The sequence below is a fragment of the Buceros rhinoceros genome, unplaced genomic scaffold, assembly GCF_000710305.1.
Source record: "Buceros rhinoceros silvestris isolate BGI_N320 unplaced genomic scaffold, ASM71030v1 scaffold15011, whole genome shotgun sequence".
Classification (NCBI taxonomy): Eukaryota; Metazoa; Chordata; class Aves; order Bucerotiformes; family Bucerotidae; genus Buceros; species Buceros rhinoceros.
In genome coordinates, this window is record NW_010393797.1 from 36,762 (window position 1) to 47,845 (window position 11,084).

General features: G+C 38.5%; 1 protein-coding gene across 1 annotated transcript in view; it reads left to right on the forward strand.

The window, feature by feature from the left end:
• The window catches only part of LOC104501229 (utrophin-like), a gene marked incomplete at both ends in the record, with an annotated part of 28,225 nt that overhangs the window by 10,735 nt on the left and 6,406 nt on the right, over positions 1-11,084 (forward strand). Inside the window, 8 exons of the mRNA XM_010145007.1 lie at positions 609-812; positions 1,914-2,095; positions 2,804-2,954; positions 4,349-4,468; positions 5,206-5,307; positions 8,089-8,196; positions 8,766-8,945; positions 10,250-10,419. Coding sequence (XP_010143309.1) covers positions 609-812; positions 1,914-2,095; positions 2,804-2,954; positions 4,349-4,468; positions 5,206-5,307; positions 8,089-8,196; positions 8,766-8,945; positions 10,250-10,419 — 1,217 coding nt within the window. The remainder of the gene's footprint in view (positions 1-608; positions 813-1,913; positions 2,096-2,803; positions 2,955-4,348; positions 4,469-5,205; positions 5,308-8,088; positions 8,197-8,765; positions 8,946-10,249; positions 10,420-11,084) is intronic.

The window sequence follows — 11,084 nt, forward strand, 5'->3', positions numbered from 1 at the left end:
GCAGGAATGTGAGGATGGAGAGTTAAACATGCAGCAGGTGTGTTCATCAAAGTCTGCCTGGCTTTTCTTGAGCTGTAATTTTAGCTGATCTTCAGGCTTCTCAGATATCTCAGGAACATACCTTGGGCAACACAATTGGGAAAATGTAATAAGTCATGGCATCTTCTTTGTGATTGACTTCAGTCATTCTATCTTCCTTTTTCTTTTCTGATTCATGTACAAAATCCTGTGTGTTTAAGGTATGAAGTTTCATCTGTGTTATGCTTCTTTCTTCTGCTTTTCTTTCTCATTTGTCTTGGCAAGATGGAGAGGATGGCCGAAAATCTGTAACCAAGTTTGCCACAAGACTTGTGGTGGTAGTGATGAGTTTTTGTTTGGGTGTGAGATCCACTGTTAAATGATCAGAATTAAAGTTTACAAAGGTTCTTTATTTTCAAATGAAAGTTCATTAGTGATGACTGTGGCCCTTCTCATTAAAATGTAACCCAGCAATTACTTCTAATGTTTGTGAAGGATTAAGATGGATCTTAGTTGTTCTACATTTAGTATCATTTGGGGAGACATCTTCTGTGTACTTTGAAGACATCGCTTTTCTCTTGGCTGCCTAGGCTGTAGCACTTGAAGAGGAGCAGAGCAGTTCTAGAGCAGAGACTCCCAGCACGGTGACAGAGGTGGATATGGATTTGGATAGCTACCAAGTTGCTCTGGAAGAAGTTCTTACATGGTTGCTATCAGCTGAGGATGCATTTCGGGAACAAGAGGAAATATCTGGAGATGTTGAGGAAGTCAAAGAGCAATTTTCTACCCATGAAGTAAGCTGCTCTTGAAAATTCATTTGTTGGTGCTTTTGTGCATGTGAGCTGCAAAACTTCCATATCCTTGTCCAAAACCTGCCATTCTGCTTCTTCTGTCTTGCTTTTTCTGAATTAAAAGCACCTCTAACTGAATGTGGTGGTGAGCTTTTTTCTTGACAAATTATAACTTCTTGAAGATGAAATAGATCTTTTTAGGAGAATTTACAGTAGAACATGCTTTGAAACTGTAGTGTGTGTGTGTGTGGTGGTTTTTTTAAGTCAGCTCTTGTTGGCTAGCTCACTGGTGGCTATAATACAAAGACAATCTGATCCAGGCTGACTTGTGCTTCTTTGCTGCCAACTACTAAAAAGCCTGGTCAGCCTTATGTCACTTGCTGTTAAATGAGGGCAATGCTGAAATTGATAATTATGTCAATTTAATTCGGTGGTCTCCCTGTCATGATTAGCATAATTTATTTTAGAAACATTTGTTATTGCTTCCAGCTTACTGTTGTTTCCAAATTACTGTTTTGCTTCTGTTCCAAGTCTGAACAAATGTTTTAATATTGCTAAAAGTTTTAACTGTCATGTTAGATGTTTGAGTTTTCTCCTGTGTCAGCTTACTGTACACAATTGAATTTAAAATGTATGCTGATTAATACCAAGATTTTTTCCCTTTGTGTTGTAGTTTTAAAGCAATGAACCATAGGAAGAAGAGTTCTGAATTTATAGTAAACGTGTGAATCTTTAATATTTTTAACTCATAGGGTTCTATTTGCTTTCCTACAAAATATTTCAGGATTTGTTCTATGTTCTGTTTGCCACAGCTAGGTTTCAGTTTTATTTTCTTAGTGCATTTGTTCAAAGGCTGTCCTCTTATGACAGCTTTTTGAGGTGGTCAGCTTTTTTCCTCAATTAGTTCTATTTACTAGCTCTAGAATTTGTGTAGTTCATGAAGAATCACCTGTCAGGAGCAGGTTTGCCATGCTCATGTGTGTGGTGCCAGGTCATTCTGCAGCACTGGTTCAGACATGACAATTTATTAGGACATTTGCTACAGGAGCCTAGGAATTTGTAACTCACGGATCATACTGATGTGGCTGGCTGTGCTGTTTCCAGGCTTTTATGATGGAACTGACTGCGCACCAGAGCAGCGTGGGCAGCGTTCTGCAGGCTGGAAATCAGCTGGTGGCCCAGGGAAATCTGTCAGCCGAAGAGGAGTTTGAGATCCAGGAGCAAATGCTGCTGCTGAACTCCCGCTGGGAGGAGCTCAGGGTGGAGAGCATGGACAGGCAGTCCCGGTGAGTTATGCTGCACAACCTCTCCTAGAGCTGCAGGATCTACCTCTGATGCTTACTGCATCTCGGAGGAGCTGGTTTGCATCCATTTGTAAGGTTTTCTTCAGAATTAACTCTTCAGCTTGTGACATGAAATCTGTCTTCTTTGTACTTTCCAAGGTTAAACAAAATAAATTAATACAACTGGATTTTTTTTTTTATTCTTATATAAAAGTATTTTGTGACTGTTACATTATATAAATGTGCCATACTAAATATATAGTCTACATGCAGTAGTTACATAAATGTGTTTTTAATACTGTTTCAATGTTTTAAGTTCCTCAATAAAGGATACACTAGACATGGATAGCTACATATGTTTACACAGCTAAAAAGCACTGTAGAAGAATTCCCTCTGAGTTATCAAGCTAGGAGCTACACATGAAGGGGGAAACTGCATTTTGTTGCAACTTTCAGCAGAGGCTCCATTAGTGGTAAATCCTGTTTGCAAGAAACAATCCCCGATGTGAATTGCATAATTCACTAACTCTCTATTTTGTTGAGAAAAACAGGGATACTTAACTGTGTTCCTTACCTTAATGGTGAAAATATTACTTGATGATAGCTAACTGGATTGAATGGCCTTGCTTCTTTCCTGCAGGGGCTTGAACATAGTTGCTTTCTTTGGGAAAACTGTTTCTGAAGTAACTCTGCCTGTGCTTCCCCCTGCAGCCTGCATGACATGCTGATGGAGCTCCAGAAGCAGCAGTTGCAGCAGCTGTCTGACTGGCTGACTGTCACAGAAGAACGCATTCAGAAGATGGAATCTCAGCTTGTAGCAGAAGATTTGGAGTCCCTTCAAAAACAGCTGGAAGAACATAAAGTAAACCTTTTTGTCTGTTATGTAATATGTATGGGAGAAGTATTTGAAAGATGTGTACGTTGGTGGGTTCCTGACCAGAGAAACTTGATTGTGTCAGAAGTCACATATGGCTGGATGCTGAGGAGTTGTGTTTGATGTTTGGAAACGGATGATAATGGGATGGAAAGGAATTGGAAGTTTCTGGAATTACTTTAAGAGAACACTTGAGCACTGATGACTATAGCAGAAACTGTTACCCTCACTTTGTGCAGGAAATGGACCTCCAGGTAAATTGTTGAGGTGAAGGATGGTGTGAAATGCACTGTGGACAAATTTTCCTTTAATGACTGGCAGACATTGCTAAGGTGTGCTTGAGACTTACAGATTAAAATAATGCAAGAGTTAAAGCTATCAGGAAGGGCTTCCCAAGTCACCGATTCCCATCCCAGCTTTTACAGGGATTGCATCCTAAGGGGGTGCATAGTCACTCTTCTCTCGTGCACAATATTTTGGAATTAAGTTTCCAGATGGGAGTCCACCCTTTCTAGCCTGCCGTGGGCCCTTTTTTTGAAGGAGAGAGCTGGCCTTTTGACATTTAACCATGGTTGCATCTTCGGCTTTCATACTCACTGCTGAGATTTGACCTTTTCCCCAGCATGGGACATGCCTCACAGGACAAGAACTGCAGAGTATTCTTAGTCTGTGTAATTCTGTGTCCCTCATTTGCATTCTTTACTTTGTCTTCAAAGTCTGGGGAGTTTGAGAGGTGTTGTTCACAGAGTAGCTTCAAATATTCTGGGATGAAGTGTGATATTTACACTACTATAAAGGCATATTGATCTGCAGAGATGTTTATCAGAGGTAGGCTTTAATCATTGATCTAGAAGTTGTGTGAATATTTAAATCTACAGATTCTTTCAAACCAATCAGAACTCTATGCTTTCTGCAGTTTTTGACTATTGTCTTTGAACATCATGATCAATTATAGCACTGTTAATACTTATAAGGATTATGTTGTCTACTATTAAAGACTAACATTCTTACTGGTTATTCCCTCTTTGACATGCCCCTATGATACTTATTAACAATACTAGCTTTATATAGAAATGCTTAAGCTCTTACCTATGACAGTAGACATAGAGAAAGTCAATGAGATTGTCATGATTCTCCTAGTCAAGTATGATGCATACAGCTTAAGGCACTCCTTCATGTTTTCCAAGATTTTAACAGCATGGTTTTGGGTTCATTTCTAGCTTTCATTTATTTAAATTATTCAGTGATTACCAGTGGTGAAATCTGTGCTGAACTGTTGAATCTGAAGTACTTTGCCGCAGCAGTTGTGTCAGTCACTGTGGCCAAAGTAGCTGATTAGCAAATGTAATTCAAAGTTGGTAACCTCTAATTTGTTCTTCTAGAGCCTGCAGAGTGACCTAGAGGCAGAACAAGTGAAGGTAAACTCTCTAACGCACATGGTTGTCATTGTTGATGAAAGCAGTGGGGAAAGTGCAACAGCTGTTCTGGAGGAGCAATTGCAGGTAAAAATGTTAGACCTCTCTTCTAACTGTAGCAACAGGCACTTAAAACCTTTGCATATAACTGTTAATCAACTTTTTTGTGTTTAAAGACAATCTATCCTAGAAAATAATTTAAAGTAATAGGCTTTGAGAAGTAATATTAATATAAGAAGTCATTACATTTGCTCAGGGTGAAACCTGCAAAAATGCTTTGGTGACTTTCAAGTTTAATTCTCGATGAGCCAAGCTGTTTGCGTTCCCAGTGACTTAGACACTTTCATAGTGTGTTCTTTCAGCAGTTTCTTTAAAATGGGAAGATGTACAGTGCAACTCGTAAGTGATTTTCATTATGGAGTTAAAATCCAGTGGGAAATATATTTAAAGACTTAAGCACAATTTATCTATGGAATAGCATGTGAATTGTTTTCTTGTTTTTGTCAGAAGCTAGAACGTAACCTAAAGTATGGGGAGTGAAACATAATTTATTGAAACAAAATTCATGTTACTTTGTTTGCTTCTTTCCAAGTCGATCAAATATCTCACTGACTTCAGTAAGAGCAGAGATAAGGCTGTAGGTGAACGCTCTTGAAAGTTTTAACCTCTAGCTTTGTGCAATACACAATGACAATCGCAGGCAAGGAGGTAGCCGTAATATAGAAAGAGGTTACTGTTAAGTAGAAATTATGCTATTGAGTATCTGATTTTTGAGTTTCCTTGTGAGGCTTGTGAATGTTCATGAGTAGTTCCTCCTATTGTAGAGGCTTGGTGAACGGTGGACAGCAGTTTGTCGCTGGACTGAGGAACGACGGGTCAGGTTGCAAGAAATTCAGCTTTTATGGCAGGAGCTGCTGGAAGAACAGGTTAGTAGCCCTTCAGTTACCCTGAGTGACTGGTTCATTTGTGGAGAGTTAAAACAAACTCTCAGAAAACAGCCTTGAAAAACCTAGATTTTGCATTATTGTTTGGGTTCGCAGCGTTTCTTGAGGAGCAGAGGAGCTGTACAGCACAAGAGAAGTATTTTCCGAAGTTTAAGAAAGCTTATAACTCCTTATAAAATAATTTCCAAGGTAGCTTGCAAAATGGCCAAGAAATGGGAATGTCCATTATAGCAAAATGGCAATGAACCACTGTATTTGGTGGTTTGGTAATTATAGCAGTTTCCCTGATTAAGGTATATGTGCTTCCAACATGTATACCCGTGCATGGTAGTGCAATCAATTAATCTACAGTAGATACTGGTTTTGAAATCAATGAGATAAAACATTTGGTCAATGTAGCAAAGTATGCACCTCATCTCATTTTGCTGAGTTTAGGAAAACAGTTAAATTGTGAAGATTGTGTCTCAGCTTAAAATATCTGGTGGCTTTTCCTTGGAAAGATTTACTTAAATTTTTGTTAAATGATGGTATTTATCGCTGTAAGCTGTTGTTTAAACTCTGCAGTACACACAGATTGTTTAGGCATTTTAGAGGAGTAGAACAGTGCTGATATAGCTGTTGCTATCAGTTGCAGCCTGGTTTCTTTGACAGGGGTGTTTTGTCTGTGTTTTTTTGGAGGTTGCGTATGGGTTTCTCCCTGATCCCTCCTGTATCTCTTTGCACTATATTGATAAACTGAAGTTGCAGCTTATGTGACCTTGTTAATATGGACCCAAGGTTCATATTCTGGTTTATCTAATGTCTAGTATCTATTTGTATAAGTTTCTTTAAAATGCTCTGTTGGCATAGGTGTACATACATACAGAAAACTGTGTGCTAATGTTTTCTGGCAGCTCTAGGGCAAGGTAAGTTGACAAATAAGATTTCCACAAAAATCCTTGCTCTGTATGTCAAGGTACGGAGTTCAGTTTTGATGGCCCTGTGCAAACATGCTTCTGTCCCCTTCCACCCTCATTTGCCTGGGGACAAGTGGTGACTCACTGCCTGTTACAATGCTGTTAAGATTTTCTTCTGTTGGAGTTGCTTTGTGTTCAGCTTTTTAAAATTTGTATGTTATGTTGCTCTTTAAATAACACCAATTTTTTTCCCACTTTTAATGTGGACTGTCAGATAGCAAGTAATAAGGAGATAGAAATTTATTTTAGGTTGTTTAGATCAAGTCTGTTTGCATTCATTCAAATCTGAACAATTCATTTATTGCTAATAGGTTTGAGCTGCAGTTCTTTGTCCCCAAGAATTACCAAGTGACCTACAAAAATTGCAATTTGAAACTAATTAAAAACTTCGATATAAACATTTTGTTAACACAAAAGTAACTAAAACATTTAGGTGCTATCGTTTTCCATTTCGTTCAACCAGACGGAGAGATGAGCAACAGTCATGCATCAGCCTTTTTTTTGGCTGCCTAGAAAATTTTTGGAAACCGCATTGCCAAGTCAACACAATTCTTACCACTCAGGAAACAAATCCCTCAATCAGTGCCAGATATTTCTTAGCACTGTGATAATTATGTTTGGGTTTTCTAGGAAGAGTTATCTTTGACTGCTGATTTAGCAGAAATTAATTGAATATACTGAAAAGTTTTTTAAGCTCCTCTTATGCATAAAATATGTTGGCTGGGATGCCGGCATGATTTTTCCAGACAGTACGTGGTGTTACAATTTTATTTCTTATGGCATTTCTGCCACCATCGTATTTGCTATCTGTACATTTGATATACTGGTTTATGTTGGCAATGTAAACTGCCTTAACCCTTTGGCCCAAAAGTTGCTGTAGTCAGTTCTGGGACAATGCCAAAATATACAGCTATACCGAGGAGCCTAGTGGCTGTTGTAAAGTGTGTTGTTCAATGCACTTTGATAAAAAGGACTGCCTTGCTGTATCATTTTATAATTTTTTTTTAAACACGGGGTGTGTAAATGCACCAGTAACGATGCAACTGAGCTTGATAGAGCGGAGTGTTCTAGTCTGTAGAGATGGCTGAGTAGCAGCAATATGTTTCAACCTAACAGAAAATGTATAAAATCCTTTGTGATACTTGATACCAGTTATTGCTGGAGTTTTTATAAGAGTGCTGTGTGACTGCAGAGAAGTGAGACCCAGGACAGGTTTCCTACAAAAAAAATAGAGAAAGTTCAAGATCTCTGAGTGAGTAGTATCCAGGGTAGACTGCTCCAGCCTTCAGTACTTAATGAGATAGTATTTGCTGAAGTTATTTTGCAATTGGAAGTAGGTACAGTAAACAGGGAGGTGACTAATTAATATCAGTCTTTGACCAACGGCCTGGACTAGAAGAGTTCTGAATTATTGATGTAGCTTCTTTGAGAAATGTTTTGATTCACAGAGGAAGAAGGGTGGAGAACAAAAGAAAGCATACATACAATTTTTATGTATTTCTAATGTAATTAAGTCCTGTGTTAGCTTTATGGTGGGTATTGGGTTGCTGTAAATAACTTTGTATGTGGGGTGGACTCTGGTATATTGAGAAAGTCTTGTTGAAATTGTATTGCTGGAAAGTATTACTTAGTTCTCAGAGTCAAAATTTTTGTCCCCTTTAATGTACTATTTTTTTAATGTCAGCTGAAATTCCTGCAAATGAAGACTGCAGAACTGCACTTTGAATGCAAAGATCTTAAGGAATTGTCAAGAGCTGTTTGACAAACTTGGTATTTTCTTGTGCTATTTTTTTTTTATGATCCACAGTGCTTATTGAAAGCTTGGTTAACTGAGAAAGAGGAGGCTTTGAGTAAGGTCCAGACAAGCAACTTTAAAGATCAGACAGACCTGAGTGTGAATGTTCGAAAACTAGCAGTGAGTACCACTATCCTGCTCTATCCTGTCAAATCTCATAGACTGAAAGAATGGCAAATTACCAGTTTGACCCTAGGAGGAGCTGTGAATGCATGATACTTTGGAAGCCAATATTCTCTCCTTGCCAGATTCTTTCACTTGAATTAAAAAAATGTGTACCACTTACTCCTTGGTCATTCCAGGTTGGTGTGCCAAAATTGAAACAGCTATCCTGGGTTTTTCACATGGACTGCGTGTACAGGCCACCAGTCAGCTGTGTTTTCCAAAATGGGGGTTTGTGGTTTTGTTTTTCATTTTTTTTTCAATATATTAGAGCAGCTTGTACCTCAACTAATAATTTGTAACTGTTTATTCAAGAGATCCTGTCCATTGCTCTAGGAGCTGTTTCAGGCATGTGTATGTGTGGTTTTTTTGGTGGTTTTTTTTTTTAAGAGTGTCAGTTGGTACTTTGTTACGCAAGAGAACTGTTTTGAAACCTATGATGCATCTGGCTCAGGTAGTACATTCTAACCCCTCCCTAGGTGGCAGAATACTTGATGTTGTCTTTTAATGTTTTCTTTTAACTTCAGATTTTGAAAGAGGATATGGGTATGAAACGGCAAACGCTAGACCAGCTGAATGAGCTAGGTCAAGATGTGGCCCAAATCCTTGGGAATGACAGAGCATCTAGTAAAATCGATCAGGATCAAGAAGAGCTAACTCAGAGGTGGGACAGTTTGGTTCAGAAGCTAGAGGATTACTCTAACCAGGTACTTAACAAGGCTTTATTGCTTTGTTAACTATTTAGATGTCTGTATGTATGCAAACCTCAGTGATATTGTCAACAAAGTTGCCCAGGCAAGTTCTTGACACAGTGCGCTTTCACGTGGGGCTGTCCATCTGCTGACAAAGCTGTCTGCGTGTTTTGGTCTTCAAAACCCCAAGTTGTTAACCTGGCTAGTACTATTACTCCATTCTCAGACAGATTAAGCTTCATTTTTCTGAGTAAAGCAGGCTTGCCAGGTATTAATCAATGCAAATGCTTTTAAACATTATAAGAGTGCTGGGACTGGATTAAATCTGATACTAAAAGAAAACAAAGACAAAACCCCGAAACCAGAGTAGATAAATAAATGGGAGTCATACAAGCATTTATGCTCTGGGTATGATTTCTCATCTGCTGAAAATAGGGGAGTCGTTTGTTTGATACATAACTGTATGTTAGATGATATCCAAGCTGGATTGTTAAATGTTTATTTTAGTATTTTGAGTGCTTGGTAATGTTTTTATTTAGGCAGAACTCCCATTGGCTTCTGTGAGAATTTTGTTTGACAGTTTTATGACTCATATGTCCCCTTTTTTATGATATTGAAACATTGTTATGGTTAAGGCTGTGGCACTGATTCACGATCCACTTAGTGTATAGTGAATGAGTTGTGCAGTGTGAGATGGGGTCCATTTCAGCCATGTGGCTTTAATTTGTTCTTGCGTTTGAGTTAAAACAGTGGAGAGTGCCAAATCCTATCTTCATACTACACTACCCCTAAATATCAAGCACATACTTAGAAGTTAGTTAGGTTGATTCCCATGGCACTTACTTTATAACCTGTATAAAGAGTGTGGAAGGTTTCTATTAACTTGAGTGAGTTTTTAGATCAAATGCACTGTGTGTCAGCTCCTTCTGAGTTCTAGGCTTACTTTCATGGGATATTACTGTAAAATATAGGATTGCGTGTTGGCAAACCCAAAGGACCTTGGTTCTTTCTGTGAACCAAGCAACCGTGACAGAATATAGATCTAATGCTTATGTTACTGATTTTACTTCACTGAGACTGGCATGAAGTCCTAGTTGAATAAAGAATTTTGTTGCTTGATTCCCATCTATAAAATGAGAATAATGAAGTTTTTCTCTGCGGTGCATCTGTGATAAAGGTGCTCCAAGATAGCTAGGTGTGGCCACTTGTAGGAGTTAATTAATGGGCTTTTATGATTGATGAATAAAAGGAACTAAGCAAAAGTTGATTACATTTGTCACAAGTGGCATTTAACCTTTTTGCTGAATTATTTTGTACAGGTAACTCAAGCTGTAGGAAGTGTAGGTATATCACAGGTTTCACAAAAGATTGCTGCAGAAACACTGCCATTGAAGGAACAGGTAGTGGTTAAACAATTCAAACAGGAGCTGCCCCCACCGCCACCCCCAAAGAAAAGGCAAATCCCAGGCGACAGTGAAGCAAAGAAAAAGTAAGTATAAATCACCTTCGTTTTCCCTTGCTCACTATATACTACATAGACTCATGTATCTTGGCCTTGGCTTTTGATTTTCCTTTCATGCATGTGAGGAATATTCAAGTTGTGGTTGTGAGGCTCGGTTTGGGAAACAGGAAGGAAAAGTTATGTACAGCCTAGTTTTCAGAACAACAGAAAACCTGCAGCTTTCTTTAATATCAGAGAGAAACAAGGGTGGGTTTTTCTCAAAAAACACTGTGTATTCAGTCGTTTGTACCTGAGCTCTTTTGCTGAAAGATAGAATTATGTTTAGTTTCTTTTGGGAAAACATCATCTCATCTTTGGTTAAAAAGTGTTGTGAAAGTGCCAAGTATTTTGATTAATTTATTTCTAATATCTATATAATATATGGGAGAAATGGGAGAATCTGCAAAAAAAAAGCTTGGAAATGTATTTAATCTCCCTAGTATTTAGTAATAAGAACAATATTAAAGTGGTGTTTCCTTTCACAAGTATATCTGTTGCAGCTGACTGATTTTCCACTATTTTGAGTCGAGAGGGACCTTAAAGATCATCTAGATACACCCCCCGGCCATGGACAGAGACAGCTTCCACTAGGCTGGCTTGCTCAAAACCGCATCCAAACTGGCCTTGGACACTTCCAGGGATGGGGCATTTAC